The sequence below is a fragment of the Lutra lutra genome, chromosome 5, assembly GCF_902655055.1.
Source record: "Lutra lutra chromosome 5, mLutLut1.2, whole genome shotgun sequence".
Taxonomy (NCBI): Eukaryota; Metazoa; Chordata; class Mammalia; order Carnivora; family Mustelidae; genus Lutra; species Lutra lutra.
In genome coordinates, this window is record NC_062282.1 from 28,857,446 (window position 1) to 28,875,776 (window position 18,331).

General features: G+C 45.7%; 2 protein-coding genes across 5 annotated transcripts in view; one reads left to right on the forward strand and one right to left on the reverse strand.

Annotated features, from left to right (window-relative positions):
- LMBRD2 (LMBR1 domain containing 2) overlaps positions 1-2,225 on the reverse strand; it is a 55,021-nt gene extending 52,796 nt beyond the window's left edge. For all 4 annotated transcript variants that reach the window (XR_007127380.1, XR_007127379.1, XM_047729405.1 and 1 more), the window contains exon 1: positions 1,875-2,225. The gene's annotated coding sequence lies outside the window, so the exon portion shown is untranslated. The remainder of the gene's footprint in view (positions 1-1,874) is intronic.
- Positions 2,226-2,365: 140 nt separating this feature from the next.
- The window catches only part of SKP2 (S-phase kinase associated protein 2), a 33,730-nt gene continuing 17,764 nt past the window's right edge, over positions 2,366-18,331 (forward strand). Inside the window, exons 1-4 of the mRNA XM_047729406.1 lie at positions 2,366-2,594; positions 3,081-3,352; positions 13,897-14,008; positions 16,417-16,560. Coding sequence (XP_047585362.1) covers positions 2,551-2,594; positions 3,081-3,352; positions 13,897-14,008; positions 16,417-16,560 — 572 coding nt within the window. The 5' untranslated portion in view covers positions 2,366-2,550. The remainder of the gene's footprint in view (positions 2,595-3,080; positions 3,353-13,896; positions 14,009-16,416; positions 16,561-18,331) is intronic.

Sequence of the window (18,331 nt, forward strand, 5' to 3'; positions counted from 1 at the left end):
AATCTTTGAAAAAAAATCGTAATTCATTTGTCCTAGATACCGATCTAGTAATTCTAATTACAGAAATTTAAATTACACCTTTCACTAAATGGGAGGTGGGTATGCTTAATCTCGCTTCTTGAGAGCAAGATTAAATAAATGAAATTAACCAGGAAAAAAAAATCCGTTATCAGTAGGAAACACAATTTAATTTTTGAAGAGACCAGACTGCATTATCTATGTAGCTGGTAATCTCGTCTCTTCAATAGACACAATTCCTTATATCAGACTCCCATGTACCTATTTAAACTTTTATTTACTATATAAAGAGAACAGCCATGATTAGAATAATGCAGGGGGAAAAAAAAGTATTCCTACTTCAGCAAGCTAAAGTATTTTTGTTACCAGGGCAAACTGTTAGTAAAATATCTATTCTAGAATTTGAAGACTGATTTTCAAAGTTGACAGGCTTTCTCTGAAGTCCTATAGAGGGCTTCCTGCCCATCAATTCAGCTATTTCAAGTATTCTGAGAACTAGAAATGTTACCTGGTTCCTAGGAAACTACTTGCTGAAACCTACTACCAGGATATTTCTCATCTTTAAGTTTAAAACCATCCCATTAGATCTTCCTATCTATAAGATCTACTTTATATATCAAAACTTTGTTTATTCTCATCATGGCATTTAAAATATTTTTTCCTTGTTTCTTTCTCCTCCATTAGTGTATACACTCCATCTTACTTTAAGACTATAACTTTTTAAAATATACAATTACGATCTCCTAGGAGTTGCAATTTTAAGGGAAAAGATGTAGATTTCAAAGGAAGGCAACTGCTTTCTCCTTAGCCAAAGTAACATACAAGAAACTTTATGTAAAAAATCAGAATATTGCACTTAACAGCATTTCCCATAACATCAGTTTAATGAATTGTGAACAGCCTAGTATTTTTACCTAGTTTAAATCAACTTGTGAGCATATCCCTTCCTTACACCAATTTCACTTATTTTCAAGAAAAAAAAAACTAAAGATTCGTGAATACCTTAATCAAGAAGTGGTCACTTTTTCAAGCTAAGCACCGAGCCTGAAACCAACACATACCGTGGCAAGAGAGGTTTAATTCCAGCACACAGCGAAATCATTTCTTAATGGTATGTCATACTGTTTTTTAAGGTATGTCGTACTGCATACTGAAGTAATAACTCTAATATTTTTGTGATGACGTGGGTCTGCTTACTTCTGAACTTCATAAATCCTCTCCATTTTTATGAGGGTTGGAATTTATTCCCCTCCTCTCTTCCACTGTTTTCCAGGGGTCACGGTTATGGTACAGTGTGCACAATGGATTTCGCATGGTCATCCTACCTCAGAATATGGCACACTCCCTCCTCTAACCGCCTCCAAACTCTTCCCGCAGGAGACAGGCTAAAAGCAACTCGCTTTTAGACGGCGACGCAACCAGACGTAGCCGGTTGAACGCAGGTGACCGAACGGCTTCGCCGGTGGCCCGTAGCGCTGCGCTTTTGCAAACACACGGTCACCTTATTTGTTCCCGTGCCGGCATTTGTGAAGCTCGTCAAGGCTTCGAGGGGATGCGCAGCTTTCCCTCCGCGCACAGGAACCACTGTGTTCTGCGGCTCACCTACAATCAAACCACCGCCTCCCGTTCGAACTGCGTTTCAGTTTACACTACGCTTTCACAAGCGTTATCTGACTTGACCCTCACGCCAAGCGTGTTCTCAAGATAAGCCTCGAAGCCGCGGTGCCTATTTTACTGTTGAGGAAGGAATCCTGTGCACAGACCCAGTGCTAAGGGTCACTCTCTCCCCGATGGAGGAAGCAGCTTCCCGGCGGAGGGGACAGCAAGTGTGACGCCCGCGGCCCGCATCCTCTCACCTGGCCGGCGGACCCGGCTACCGCCTTCTATCAGTGGCCGGGAACGTAGGCCCGCGGTAGCGGCTGCTCGGGGTCTCCGAGGTCTTCTCGATCTCCGCCTGCGCTCGGCCTCAGACCCCAGACCCCAAAGTGCCTCACGCTCTCGCCATCAGGCTAACAGTCCGATCTTGCCAGACAGCGTCTGGAAGGACCGGGAAATTCCTCGCGCTCGCCACTACCGTCCGGGATCTGGGACCTACAGTCCGAGGCGACGGCGGTGACGTTCACTAAAAGGCCTGCAGGCTCCGGGGGGATGAGGAAAACCCGTCCCCAGTCAAGGGGCTGACATTTCTCAGCCATCCGGAGCACCGCCCACTTCCGCTTCCCCGCCTACCCCTGTGGGTAGCCCAGCCTCACAGCCGCGGGGGGTTGTGGGTATCTCGAAGGCGGGTAAAGTAGCGAGGAAGGAAGTAGAGGAGAGCCTGCCGGACTAGGCAGAGCCGAAACTACAGTTCCCAGCAGGCAGCGAGGCCTCAGACGGCTGCGGCGGAGGAGAGCGAGTAGAAGAGCCCTGCGCGCGCGGCGAAGATGGAACGTTGCTAGAGTTCGCGGGTCTTGCTGCTGGGGGTCGGAGCTGCACGCCGCGAGCCGCTGCGCGCCAAAGCGGGAATCCCGGAGGCTAGCAGTTCTGCAGTTAATGTACGCATTTAAAACTCCAGAACCTGTGGACGCAATGCACAGGTAACCCGATTGCAAAAGGGGGCGGCGAGTGAGTGAACCGTCTCAATTCTTTTAGGCCGCGAATATTGCTGCTTGCTAATATTGTTACAAATGCTGTAACGTGAATAGTTGCTTAGCTCCTTCTTTGGGAAGGTGTGGATGGCTGGGTGCTTTAGTGCGGTGATCAGCGTGCGGTTTTATTTGCCTCCCTTGTTGAGCTTTCCTGTTGCTGTTTTCATCGTTGTGCCCTCCCACTCGTGTGTTCCCTCCACTTTAAGACATTCTTGAGGCCTTCCCCGTGATCGTAAATCCAAAAGCCTTTATGATTTTCGGTTATTTTCTCTTTCCTTCTTAGAAACTCGCCGCCAGCACTTAAAAGCGATTCCATGAGACGCTGTGAAAGTTCCGTGCATTCATTGCATAACTTGCAGTTTCATTTAGGCCTATCTTTCAATTACTTACGGGTGTGCTTTTGAAAGAAACCAGGGCTGTTGTGCACTTTTCCAGGAAACACCTCCAGGAGATTCCCGACCAGAGTAGCAACGTTACCACCAGCTTCACGTGGGGATGGGATTCTAGCAAGACTTCTGAACTGCTCTCAGGCATGGGGGTCTCGGCCTTGGAGAAGGAGGAGGTGGACAGTGAGAATATCCCCCAGGAACTGCTTTCCAACTTGGCCCACCCTCAGAGCCCTCCCCGAAAACGGCTGAAAAGCAAGGGGAATGAAAAGGACTTCGTGATAGTCCGCAGACCTAAGCTAAATCGAGACAACTTTCCAGGTGAGGTATGAGGGTAAAACTGTCGGTCACATAAGAGGTGGATTGAAGTATTTTATTGGTAATCTTTGTTCAGCGATCTTTAGGAAGGTACGCTTTTAAAATTGCCACTTCTGAAGTCGTTTTTCAAAGAAATGGGACAACTGGTCACCGAAATCTGAAGGAATCTTGGTAGGTATATATTTTCAGGTGCACAGTTGACTTTTAACCCGTGTGAAATTTTAACCCAGAAGACATTCCTGCCTCTTTCCTTTGAAGGGAATCTGCATGTTCAAAGGCCAGTTCGGTGCCAGTGATAAATGGGGACATAAGCAGTAATCTTGCAGGACTTTTTCGTTTGTTTATATTCTGCTGCTGTATAGCCTTGACTGAGTTTTTTGCCATAATCACTTTAGTTATTTGTCAAAGGACTGCTAAAGCGAGTGTTAAACTAAGTGTAGGGACTTAAATCTCCAGGAACCTCCCGAGCGGATTTTTCTGGTATGCTCTGTCTCCATTACTGCCAGCATTATCTGTTCAGTCACCCAACCAGAAACCTGAGGGTCAGTCCCTTCCCACCATCCTCCAGCATCCAACCAGTCATCGAATCTTTCCGTCTTGTCTCCTAGATGTTTTTCAAACTCTGATTATCTCTTGCCTGAATACTGGAATGGACTCATAATTCCAGTCTTATCCTCCACAGATCCACTCCCAGAGCTAGAGCAGACTGCCTGACGTGTAGAACTCACCATATCATTTCCCTCTTTGATAGCTCCCCATCCCCAGCCTTCTCCAACAGGTCAATGAGTGCCTCCCAGAGTGGAACAGAGCCCCAATAGTACAAAAAGCCATAGAGTGAAGGGTAAACACAGTGCAATGACTTGGGGTTATCAGCTTTTCTTGCCAGTAAGTCATCTAAAACAGTCCTGCAAATATTTGCTGAGCACATGCTATGTGGGGGCATTGTTTTTGGTGTTGGGGAGAAGGCAGCGAACAAAATCTAAACATTCCTGCCCTCGTGAAATTTCTGTTCAAGGGAGAGGATGCAAGGAACATAATAAAGGTGGTTTGTAGTATGTTAGAACGTGATAAATGCTGTGGCCAAAACCAAGTACAGAATAGGCCAAGAGGGATTGGAAGTTCTGGGGTGGGAAGATGGATTGCAACCTTAAGTAGGGTATGGAGGGAAGGCCTCACTTAGACACAAGCTTTTTAATCAAAAGCATAAAGGAAGTGTGAGGAATGTGCCATGCAGATATCTTGGAGAAGAGAGCTCCAACCAGAGGACAAAGTCAGTGCAAAAACCCTGGGGCAGAAGCATATCATGTCTGCTTAATTAAGGAAGCCATATATGGAATGAGCAAAGGGGAGAGTAGTGGGAGATGGGGCTGGAGGTGGTGGTGAACAGAGTTGTGATAGGACGTTTTAAAAGGACACACTGATGTGTTGGGATTAAACTGTAGGCAGGGTCAAGCGTAGAAGCTTAGAGATTTGTTAAGAGGTGTGGAAGTGGTGATAACTGTGCTCAGATTCTGGATGAATTCTGAAATTAGAGTTGACAAAATTAGGAGGCTATTAAAGTAGTCTGTAGAGGAGGTGATTAAAGCCTAGACAGGAATTGAGTGGGTGATAGGGGAGAAGAAACAGATTAAAGAAATGAAATCTTGCAGAGCCACTGTAAATAAGTATATTCCTCAGTTCTCCCATCTGACCTTCTTTGAAGAAGGGTTAGTTGGTTGCTTTGCTTTAAAAATACAAAAACAAAAAACTGTTGTTTGGGGATTTTGACTTTCATTGGGAAAGAGAACCTACAGATTAAGGTCTGGAAATCTACATCGGGAAGGGGTGAATTAATTAGAAAGGCAATAAGGAATTGTGAAGTCAGACAGATGTGACTTTACATCCTAATTCTGCTGTTTATCAACCTTGGGAAGTTATTTAAGCTTCCTGTACCTTTGTTTCTTTGTGAAATGGAATAATCATACCCACGTCATGTGTTGGTGTGAAGATTGAGAGAGTGCACATAGAGCTCTTAGCATGCTGTGTGCATGTAACACATGGTAAGTGACCCCAGTTAATCTGGTCAAAATTTCTGACACTCATTTTGAAGCCACTTCACTTTTTCTTTTGTCCTTAATCCTGTTAACCTGACCTTGTTAGTGTAAGAATTTTTTTTTCCCCTCAAAATTTAATGTTCATGTTATTTTCAGTGTCTCGAGTGCAGCACTGACAGTTTGGTTCTTGACCAACTAAATGTGGTGAAAGACACTTTCTGCTAAGATGAGCAGGTTTTGATTCATTTGCCCAGTGCCCGTGGCTTTTAGAAGTTGAGCGTGATTCCTGTGTGTCCTTCCACAGTCATACCCAGAGAAAGACGTATAAATAAAAAAGTCATTTTTTCATCCAGGCACTACAGAAGATGAAGGGATGGTTGCTGGTTTGTAGAAAATTCCTAGTAAAGCTGAGGAGAAAAGACAATACGTACTAAGAGAAGCTCACAGCAAAAGATGGCGGCTAAAACCATAGCATTCAATGAGCCTTTCAGGTAGTCAGTGCTCTAGGAGGCCAGAGGAAGGAAATCCCTTGTGCCGAATTGAGCCAGGTGCGGCTTCCCAGGTGCAGAAGGGCTTCCAAGGTGATTCCCAGTAGATGTGAACCATCTTTCTCCTCCTCCTCCTTAGCACATGTGGAGGCTCTGAGGAAAGAAAGATCTGGAAATGGTCCAATCAGTCTAGATTGTTAAAATTGACCTCAAATATACATGTCTGAAGTGAGAGAAGGAAAGAGAAATAAAGTTTTTGTGTTTGTTATTACCTAAGAGAGAGGCAGAGAGGGAAACTAATTGCATACGTCATATGTGCGTGGTATTACCCAAAATATGGCTTGGTTAATTGGTGTGGGGAGGTAGATTCACTGATGCAGGAGGGACAGCTGGGCTAGAGGACTCCCAGTGGGCCTCCAGTGTATCTGGATCATGATCGGCTTGGGGGGAGGGAGGGGTTGGGTTGTCTGCAGTTGTCAAGACAGGTGGCTAAGAGCTCTGCCAGGATTAGGGTAGAAGAGGCCACACCTGCTTTATGTAGCGATCTGATGACAGGGGCCCTGGGCTATGAGTTTTTCCTGGTTCTTCACTCATCAGTCTCCCTGCAGGCCCCATGCCAGACTCACACACGTCTGGCAACTAAATCCTCATCACATCATTTTATTTGGGAAGATAAAAAACTGTGTGGCAAAACCATATGAGGACAGGTCTGTGCAGCCCTCTGGGTGAGTGGATGGAAGGAATTGGCAGTAGGTGGCTCAGTCATGAGGTTAATAAGAGGCACAGAGAGGACATCACTCACAGTCATTAAATGCTGTCTTGGTCCCTTTTCTCCCTACCCCCTCCCCCACCAACCAACAAGAGGGCCATGAAAACACTGGTGAACTAATTTGTTGATTAGCTTTTTCATGGCTGTTAACCTGCTTGACATTCCAGACCCTGAAATGGTTCTCAGAGTGGAGACTCTGAAGTTTAGTGTCTGCTGATATCCCCGAAGGAACTTGTTCAAAGTGCAAAATTCCTGAGATTCTGATCCAAGAAGTCATCATGCCTGGTTCCTGAGAATCTGCTTTTTAATGTCCCCAGGCAAACATTTTTCCTCCAGTTTTTTTTCTTCCAACCAGTAATAAATGTATTTTACTTTGTAATCCTGGGTATGTGCCAGAAACAGAAACTTCACAAAACTATATTTTCCCTTACTAAGATAATATCCTGCTCCATTCCATTCTTTCCAAACAGTGCTGTTCAAACTAAATTGATTTCATGAGTCACCAGTGAATCTTAGCCCGCAGCTCCCAAAGCTCAGCCCTGTAAGAGCCAGATTTCTGGGGCCCTGGGAGGCATCTTTTCTTTGCCCTTTAGCTTCCTTTCATTTGTTCATTCAACAAGTATTTATTGAGCATTCTAGAGATTAGGAATACAGCAGTGACCATAACAGACCAAAGACCTGGCTCTCAGATCCCATATCGAGCATTTATATTATACCTTATTCTCTAAAGTCACAATTTCCATGGTTTCTCCACCGCTCTTCGCACATTTCAGGGTTGAGCTAGTCTCTTACGGATATAGAGGACTGGACGGAAGGGTCATTGAGGACCTGTTTTTGTTTTGCTTGTGTTTTGCTTTTTTAAGTTCCACCCACTTAGACAAAACAAAAACCGAAAATACCAATTTTGTATGGTCTGGTGTTTTTATGATTTGTGGGCAGAAGAAGGAAGACTCATCCCAGCATGACAGAACATTTGTGTTTTCCCAGAAAGGAAGCCTAGGTTAATACTTCAAACAAGCTAGTACAAGCAAACATAAAGTGTTTAAGTGTTTAAACATAAAAAAAAATTAAAAAAAAAAAAAAGGTAAGTGTGAACACAAGTGCCTGCTTTTTCTTCAAGTATAGTTTGTTTATCCATGTTTAAGGAGAGGAGCAGTTTTTAAGAGTCAACGTTTTGTTTATGATTAAGATTTGGAATTTTAACTTGAATCTGAGTGTAGGTGATATTCCAAGAAATAAATAAGCCAAGTAAGATGAGTAACCTAGACTGCGAAGATCTCATGCATAGAAAATTCTTCCCTAAGCTGCTCTCCCCAGAGGATTTGAGGCATGGGCAGCAGTAAGGTTACAGACGTGGACAGCTGGTTTGCACGTGAGGGAGAAGTGGAAATGATGGTGGCTAAGGATGATGACCAGCAGGTTTATTAATCTGGCCAGTTTTCGCACCGTTCGTGGCTCTGAAGTAGGTTTAACTGCCTTCACATAGTTGAATACTTGAGCTTGAATAATTTTTTCCTTTACTGCATGGGGCTGGTGTGCAGCCCTGGGGGGTTTAGAAGAGGCGAGTGCAGGAAAGCCCTGCTCTGGACTTTTCCATCCGCGCGGGCAAACAGACCAGACAGCAGAGTAGTCAGGCATCCAGGAAACAGATGGTTGATGTTTTGAGAATTCAATATGGCGAGTAAAATTAGATTAAGCATATCACAAGTCTGGATCCCAGCCACTGGGGGTGGAGAACAGACTTCTGCTCCATCTGCTTGGACAGCAGCCATTCTCAGGCTTCAGCCCTCCAGCCAGGAGCCCTGCCGTCAGTGGCCTGTGGTCAAACTGAGGGAGCCCTGGGCACTTGGCTGCCCTCTGAGGCCATGCATTTTCTCGGCCGTTGTTCCTCCCCTTGGGAAGCCCACTTGAAAGCTCTCGGCAACTTTGTTTTACTCCCTCTTCCAGCCAGCCCTCCCTCCCTCACCCTGACTGAGTTCGTTTTCCATAGCAAGTCAGGTGTGATTCCTAACCTTCTCTAACATTATAGAAAACATGAAGAACTCAGGATGGGGGGGTGGGATGTAGAATATTTGAGCCTCTTGTGGTTGAAAGGACATCATTTGGAGTGAGACATGGGGTTGAATCCCCAGCCTGACACTTACTGGTTGTGTGACCTCGTCCCCTTTGTCACAGTGGCATCTTCTTTTGAAGCCCCTCCCCCCATCTCAAAGACAACTCCTGTACTGACGTGGGGACATTACGTTTGTGTGCTGGGTTTTGGTCTCCAGCCTCCTTCCCTGAACACCAACAGTGCTGTGTTGTTCCTTTGCAGGTACAGTCCCCGTCCTGTTCCCCGCCCTCCCCCCACACCCATGGCCAATCTCCCGACATCAACCTCTGTCTGCACCTGCACCTCGGGGCGTGGCCTTTTGGCCTGCTCAGACAGAGCCGCCCCATCTTTGCCTCCTGGCTCTGCCACCTAGTAGTTGAGGTCACCTTGGTGAGGTGATTCCGCTCTGCTGAGACCAATTTCCTTCTGGGTAAAATGGTCCTACTGAGTGCCCAGGGTTGCTGCGTTTAGTCTGTGTGCTGGAATAAATGCTTGAGACGTTTTTAGGGTTTTCAAGTAAATGGCAGTTTTGAAGTGTTAAGTTTTGTGTTTGTTGAGTAGTTTGTCTCCAGGCAGGGCTGTTGGGCAAGGATCCGTGGCTCACACCCAGCTCCCAGCTCTGGTGCATTGATTAGGCACCCAGGAATGCTAGTTGGCCGTAGGCCAGCCTTATCATTTCACAGATGAGGAGACTAACTGGTCTTAATAGGCAGCAGTGGTCTTGCCCGTCTCTAGAATAAAGCTGTCATCCTTCTTTTGGGTGTCGGTCATTCCTTTGTGAAGTGTCAGCTGAGTACTTTCTAACATTCATTGCCAGGGCCTCCCCTAGACACCAGGTGTGTGGTTGTGATTTGGTTAGCAAAGGTTAACCAGTCACACAAATACAAAATCAGTGCATTCACAGATCATCTAGCAAAGATTTATTGAATGCCTGTGGGCTGGGTATAGCGCTGTGTGCTGGGAATGCCAGTCTGGATTGGACGGGGTGGTGCTGCGATGGAGCCCTGGGAGTGCTCCTCTGAGGGGGTGACATTTAAGCTGAGATCCGAAGGGTGAATGAGTAGGAGTTCTAGTGTTATTACCAGTGTGGCTTCGGTGACTGGCTTTGGTGTCCTCTGCAAACCTCTGCCTTCATTGCTGGGGCTAGTTTTCCTTCTAGCATTTTCATTACTTAGCTGTTGTTTTGATTTCTTATGTGTTCCCAATAAAATAAGCACTAAATTCATTAATTTATTTCTCCCGCCCTCCCCTTCACCACAAGCCTGCCTACTTTCCTTTCCCGCCATCTTTAGTGGACGCATGCATCCCATTCGGAGCTCCACACCTTTATATGCCTTTATATGCCAAAGGCTGTCTCCTGCATGCAGATGTGCCTGCTTGACGCCTCCCTTGGCAGGCCTCTGGGAGGTTAATATGCCTTCCTGTTCCCTGAACCCCCCCAATCCAGTGACTGACAGCCGTTGGTGGATTAATACTGCAGCACCCATGCCCTCAGCTGGGACAGCTCTGGGGCAGGAGCTGTAGGGTCTCCTGGAGTCCCCAGCGGACTTGAACTCCACTTGGCCATGGTGATAACCTGCTTTTTAACATACCCTGCATTGGCTTCCTTCCCTCCCACATCTCTTCACTTCCCAGTGCTTCCTGGAATTACTTACCAAATAAACTACTTGAATTCAGGTCCCCCGGATCTGCTTCTGGGGATCCGAAACTTAGGTAGAGCACTGTTTGGGGCTCTTGGTAAATCGTACCACGTAGCCCTTGTCCAAGTAAAACCTCGTGCATTTCCAAGCAGCTGAAAATTCTAAGCAGCATTGAAAAGAAAAGGTCCTCATGGAAGGCAAGTGCACAGATTTCATGGTGAGAGAAAGAGTCAAGACGGAGAAAGGAAGTGTGACTCTGCTGCTTGATCTCTTCCCTTACATTATTTAATCCTCACAGGGAACTGCTTTGCAAAATAAATCCCTTTATTCCCATTCCTGCAGATGAGGAAACTGAGCCTGAGAGATTAGTTAACTTGCCCAAGCTTCATAGACTTGGGCACCAGAGGTGGGTTCCCACGGTTCTCAAAAATGCGGATGCTGAGCACCTGGTGCCCTGATGGGCTGACAGGTCATAGTGAGTCTAACATACTAGATTCGAAATACCTAAGTGTGTCATCTCTTGCCAAATCACCCGCTAGAATCTGATCTACAGGGGCAAGAGGCAGCAGAGGTCAGGGAGTTAAGAGTTAATGGAAGGAAAACTTAAAATGCTGTCTGTCAACTTTTTTCCAATTTGGGAGGCAGAGGAGGAGCCCTGTTTGAGACCCTCTGTCTTCTCTCCATGCTGAGCTTGGATGAGCCTTCTGGTGATGATGGAGGGTTGCTGCCACACTGAGAAGGTTCCAGGTCCTCTCCAGCTGTCTCCCCAGGTTGTGATCCAGGGTCAGTAGGGATGGGCTGCCTTCTTCTGTTTACCCCTGGTTGCAGAGCTATAGTGATTCATTTTGTCCTCCAGAGAGGGACGGTAGGCATTTATGAGCAACTGCATATCTCCTCATTTTTCAGTTGAGGCCACTTCCTCTAGGATGGCTTCCCTGATCACTGCTCTACCACCACACACTGCACAGCACTGCACCATGAACCCCGCTGAGCCCATCATGATACTTCACTGAAATTTCCTGTTTGTGTCTCAGACCCTGAGCTGGCCATCCCTTATGCCTCTTTGTAGAACAGATACCTACACATACTACCTGTTCAGTAAATCTGTGCATGGACAGATGTATCAGACATTCCTCTAGTTCCTAGAAATAAAAGATTTTTTTTTTTTTTAAGTCATTTTTTTGCTCTCCAGAACTCACAGCCCAGCCAGGGCAGGGGCTAAACAGACGAGTAAGTACATAATAAAATTGTGGTTAAGAAACAAAGTGACTTGTTCTTGGTGATGTCATAGGAAGCCTTCCATAGGCATTGGGGTTTTAATAGCAACTTGATTTTAAATCAGTAGCCATCGGGGGCAGGCACAGTGTATACAGGGCTATGGAGATGTGGCACGGAATGACTCATTCTGAGAATTACAAGTAGGTCCAAATGTCTGGAGCACATCTCTACATAATGAACCAAGACAAATGAGAGGGGCCTTGACGTAAGGCTTTGAATTTCACACCCAGGAGTTTGGACTTCAGGCTACTTACATGGGGGGCACCACTGAAAGGTTCTAATTGAGGGAAGGGCCTGATTGTTTTTAGAAAGATTGTCCAAGGGTCCCACCCGAGGCAGCAGGTGCATCACCCTCCTCAAGGCTTTTCTCCATCAAGTCCTCCGCAGAGTCTGGCCCGCTGTGCTGGTGCAGTAAATACTGACACCTTTTAGATGGGGAGGGCCGGTGTGTTAGTCATCAGGGTTCTGCAGAGATGCCGAATGAGTGGGAGACATAGGGAGATTTACTATAAGGAATTGGTCATGCAGTGATGGAAGCTGGAAAGTCCCAAGGTCTGTGGTCCAAAGGCCTAGGAACCAGGAGAGGAGATGGTTAAATTCCAGTCCAGCTCTGAGGGCAAGAGGAGAGCCATGTCCCTGCTCAAAGGCAAGGATGAAGCCTGTTCTCCCTTCGTCAGTCGTTCTTAACAGCCTTGGACTGGATGAGCCCCATGCGCATTGGGGAAGGGAATCTGCATTTCTCAGTCGATGGACTCAGATGTTCATCTCATGCAGGAACACCTCATAGAAACACCCAGAATAGTGTGGAACTAAACTGCTGGATGGATACCTCTTGACCCAGTCAAGTTGACACACAAAGTGAACCATCACAGAGGGAAGAGGATAGACTCGGTGTACAAGAGCCATTGGGGGCAGAGGGAGACAGGGGAGGCCAGTTACTGAACTGACTGACCTCAGCACTCAGCTGCTTTGGTGCCTACTCATTTCCTTCTTGACCATTGTCCTGTTGTCCTGATCTCCTTATTCTATATGTTCATATGTAAGAGTTCTGTTTAAAAATTGTTTTTATAAGACAAAACTTAAAGTACCTTTTTTCCCTCCGGTTTTTTTGTTTGTTTGTTTGTTTATTTGTTTTAACACAGAACCTGAGCAATCCTTTTAGAACTTTCTATGCTCAGAACCCTCTAGTTCCTCATGACGTTCAGAGTCACAGCTGGAGTAGAAAGTTCTGCATGACCCGGCCCCTCTCACTTCTCTACCTTATCCTCTATCACTGCCCCCTCCCCAATCTTCTTGCTTTTCCTCAAAGCAGACATGCTGTTTCCTGTATCTAGAACATATCCTGGGTACTCACAGAGCTAATTCCCTCACTTTGTTCAATCCTTTGCTCAGTGATCCCTGTCTCGGTCAGGCCTTCCTTGGCTGAAATTTGTTGAGATTTTTTAACACTGGTCCCATACCTTCTATGCTGTCCTTTACCCTGCTTAATTTTTCTGCATAGCATGAATCCAATCTTTACATATGATTTAATTTACTTATTTTTTTTTTATGTGTGATTATTTCTTCCCACTAGAATGTAAGCTCCATGAAGCTAAAAGTGGTTTGTCTATCTGATTTCCTGCTCTCTCCCCAGCACCTGAAGTGCTTCCTGGCCCCATAGGAAGCAGAGAGGTACATGAGACCACCATTTGCATATTGCACTTGTAGGCAAATTGACTTCTAAATGCTTTCTGTAAATCTGAACGAAGGAGGAGACTTTATTTGCCTTTTAGATAAGGTCACTACTCAATAAATCCACCACAAATCCACTTCTGAGAGAAACAAGGCATTTCTTAGCGACCAGAGGCATCATGTCTTAGACATTGCTGTACACTCTCTGAGGGGGCGGGGACTTGGTCTGTACCACCCTTAATGCAGTCCTGGCCTAAAGTTGGCCAACAGGTGCTGAAGGCAAAAACAATATGAAAAGTATTCTTGGTTTTTTCTTTTCTCCTTTGCGGAGAAAGTGTGGCGCTTACCACTGGGTACAGAGACCACGAGTGACAAAAAAAAACAGTTGTGGATTGAATAATTCGATTTGTGTTAAATTCCCCTTTTAAGTTCAGTATTTGTGTGTATCCTGGTGTTTAAGGATATTCTTGTGTTTAAGTTCAGTATTGTGTGTACCCTTGATGAGCATGGACTCAGTAAACTTGATTGGGTAAAAGAATGGTGATGAGAAAACACATCTTTTTTTCTCCCTTAAAGGTGTTTCATGGGACTCACTTCCTGATGAGCTGCTCTTAGGAATCTTCTCCTGTTTGTGCCTCCCTGAACTCCTAAAGGTCTCCAGTGTTTGTAAGAGGTGGTATCACCTAGCGTAAGTATTTTTTTAGTCCTCCCAGTATATGTGTGGGGAAAGGGGAGGGTTATTTATTTATTATATACATTGGGGCCTGGTGAAACTAAAAACTAAGAAAAATATAGTAGCAGAAAGAAAACTAGGTATCTCTGTACTTTTATTAATGATTAGTGTCTTTGTTTCACAGTGGAAGGGAGGGGAGGAGCCTCCTGGAGGTATAAACTTAACCACCTCAGAAAACTTTTTTCGATATTCATGTGTTATTGGATCCTGACTGTGGACCAGGTGATGCACTAGGAGTGGGGGGCTGCATGAAGGCCTGGCCACTCCCCACACAAGGGACTGGGCAGTGAGTGCAGTGGGGAGAGCAGTATTAGGACTCAGTGTGAACCCCCCATTTCTGACACTCTACACTCTGTGGTGGGGGGGACGTACTTGACACTTCTGAGCCTTAGTCTCCCCCGTATATACAATGAGATCATAGTACCTTCCAGACGGGGCAGTGATGAGGGTAATATCCCAAGATGTCGACGCAGTGCCTGGCTCGTGGAAGCGTAGGGCATGTGGTCGCCAATAGTCGTGGATGTCTTTGTTGGTTTGGGGGCACATCTTCAGGTTTGCACAGTGAGCTGCACGTGGAAAGTCTCAGTGCACTGGAAGCAGTAACAGGCTGGAAGGGGCGGGGTGGGGGGAGGCTTTGTTTTTCAGTTGGAACTTCTTCCATCTATTCCACTTGTCCTCTCCAGCCAACCCACCACTAGCCATCCTGGGCACTTGAAGGCCGTCTGTGTTTCATCTCCCTCCACATATCTGTGGCTCTCACTGTGAGATGGCAAGAGCCCCTTACCCTCCATTCAGGCTCTGCAGGCAATAAGACATTACAGGCATTTCCAACGGTGGGCTTCTTGCTTAGAAGACCCTGGGGGGACAGAAGGGTGTGTGTACCCGGAATGCTGGAGCGCGTGGTGGTGGAGTTGCACTGATGCACTGATCCCTCCCCGGGTGACCCCATAGTGATTTTCTTTTTCATCCAGGTGTGCTCTTCATGCAGAGTCTATAAATCCTCACCTCAGTTGTCATGAGTAACAGGTGGCATCTAGGAAGCACTGCCTTCTTAATCATAGAGGTCATGTGATGCCTTGACAATTTCATCATGCAGAACTATTTCAGAGCCCAGCCAGTAGTCTGCTTATTTTAAGCAGTATTAAAAAAATACAATTCTAGTAGGCATTTAAAATGTTCCCTCCTGTGCTTTAGCTCATGGTTTTTTTTGTTGTTTTTGTTGTTTTTTTGCTAAGTTGAATTAATCTGTAGCTGTTAAACCTCCCTTTTTGTACTGTTCTGTACATTTTAGTACTTCATTTTTGCTTTAGAAAAACTATCCAAACTCTAAGTAATGTTTTTCCTCTCACATTAGTTCATACATATACATATATTTCTGTGCACACATACACTTTTTTTTTTTTTTTTAAAGCTTAAAGGGTATTGTAAAACACCCAAGTACCTTTGTAGGGTTCCTTATTCCTCATAGATATTTGATAGTCATATCACTTAATCAAGTGTAGTTGACCCTTAAGCAACATGGGGGTTAGGGGCACTGACCCTCCTGCCCACTTAAAAAATCCACGTGACTTTTAATTCCCCGAACACTTACTACCAATAGACTACTGTTGACCAGAAGCCTTACCCATGGCATGAACAGTCCATTAACACCTATCTTGTAAGTTAAATGTATTGTATATTCTTATTCTAACAATAAAGGATGCTAGAGAGAAGAAAATGTTATTAAGAAAATCATAAGGAAGAAAAAATACATTCACAGTACTGGAAAAAATCTGCATATAAGTGAACCTGCTCAGTTCAAGCCCATCTGCGAAGATCAGCTGTGGAGCTAACTTTCTTCCTTTTAGTTCTATTTCCGTGTTACTTAGGGTAATTGTGGTAACTCATGTATGCTTTACAAAAACACCAAGTGGGATCGTTGAGGCCATTTTGAACCTACCTACCTATTCAGTAATCAATTAAGTGATTGGAGCAATCATTTTTTAAGTTACTAAATTGTATCAAACACTAAAATTTTATTCTGTGGTTCCAGATCATTACTTGGCTATGATAGCATTGAACCATCTGAAGGAAAAAACATACGGATAGATATATGTATGTATGTGTGTCTCTGTCTCAGTATGTGTGTGTGTTTGTGTATGTGTGTGCAAATGAAGGCAGAAGTTTATCCATGATACGAGCAAGAAATATTCATTTGTGTCTGAAAAAATACCATAGCTAGTTGTATAGTCAGCCCAAAACCGAAGCTTTCTTCAGAATCTGCTTCAGGGTGATTCAGTGGCTAGAGCCTCCTTGTTGCGGGGTGGTGGGTCCCTCCGGTATCCAGTGCCCTCAGCTTACTAAGGCCCCCCCCTCTTTTCCAGGTTTGACGAGTCTCTGTGGCAGACTTTAGATCTCACAGGTAGAAACCTGCACCCGGATGTGATCGGTCGGTTGCTGTCTCGAGGAGTGGTTGCCTTCCGCTGCCCACGATCATTTATGGATCAACCATTGGCGGAACATTTCAGGTAAAAAAAAGAAAAGCCCCCAGAAAAGGCTGTTGGTAAATCTTAAGGTGGAAACGGATCAAAACTTTGTTTCTTTCCTGTAACTTACGGCCTGTGACAAGTCTGTGCAGTGAAAGGCTAATAGAATTTTGCTGTGCAGTCTTTGTGTTGAAACATGGCCCAGCTTTCAGTGATGCGTTTCCGCTCTTGGGCTCTTGCAGGGGGTCAAGAGGCACATTTTGCTTCCCTCAGGTGGGGTCCTTGGAGGATGGGCACCATGGGCCCCGTGAGGCAGGAGCTGTGCAGCGCACTCACTCGCACATGCAAGGCAGCCTCGCTCTTCCCACACTGCCCGTTTCTGACAAAGACAGAGTATGAGGAGTCTTCTCAGATTTTAAAGCTCTGGGTATCTGATCTTATGGTGGACAAATTTGCAACCTGAGCAAGAATGCCTCTTTTTGTTCATTCTGTGGAGGATTTTGAAGAATGACTTCTCTTTCTGATAGTTTGGCGGTAGGATTTAGAGCCATGGAGTGGAATAACTAGATACTGAACACAAAAATAAGCTAAGAACAGCAGACTTAAGGACAAAACCTACATCCCGACTCTGGTACTTTCCTCTTCCCTCCAGAGTTATATGGCAGCACCCTTTTCTGCTGCTGGTTACCCTTGTCCCGTGGCTCTTCCTTCTGGGTCCCCTTCACGTGTGCACTTTCCTTGGCTACTCTGGGCTCTCTCCCTGGTCCCTGGCTGCCTTCTCTTGATCCACACACTGGCCTCGGACACACTGTCTTACATACCTGCCGTAGTGCTGGAACTTCCAGATCCTCTTCTCCAGTTCAGCCCTCTCTTTCAAACAAACGCCTAGGCCTAGTTACCTAGAAACTTCCACCCCTGCATTTCCTCCAGGTACCTCAGTTTTAGCCCCTTATAGCTGGCTCTTCCACTGTCTTTTCTGTTTTAGTAATTTACTCACTCATCTTTGCCTGCAGGATTCATAGGCATAACTTTGTCACCCGCATTCAGCTCATTCTCATGATGCCCACGAATTAATTTCCTGAGTGGGACTGTATAAGCAGCACCATCTTGACTTGGCAGAAATCCTCCTGAATTTAATTTTTTTTAAAGACTTTATTTGAGTGCGTGCACATGTGATAAAGCAGGGGGGAAGTGGAGGGAGAGGGAGAAGCAGACTCCCTGCTGAGGAGGGAGTCCAGTGTGGGGCTTGATTCCAGGACTCTGGGAACATGACCTGAGCCGAAAGCAAATTTTTTTTTTTTTAATTTATTTATTTGACAGATCACAAGTAGGCAGAGAGGCAGTCAGAGAGAGAGAGGAGGAAGCAGGCTCCCCACTGAGCAGAGACCCCTTTGCGGGGCTAGATCCCAGGACCCTGGGATCATGACCTGAGCTGAAGGCAGAGGCTTTAACCCACTGAGCCACCCAGGTGCCCCCGAAAGCAAATTCTTAATTAACTGAGCCACCCAGGCGCCCCCTGAAATCCTCCTGAATTTTAAAATGAATGAGGGGAGGGAGTTATCTAGTAGCAGTTTATTTTAAGACTGAAACTGTGGGGCGCCTGGGTGGCTCAGTGGGTTAAGCCTCTGCCTTTGGCTCCGGTCGTGATCCTAGGGTCCAGGGATCGAGCCCCACATTGGGCTCTCTGCTCAGCGGGGAGCCTGCTCCCCCGCCCACCCCACCTGCCTCTCTGCCTACTTGTGATCTCTGTCTGTCAAATAAATAAATAAAATCTTTAAAAAAAAAAAAAAAAGACTGAAACTATACTACTTAA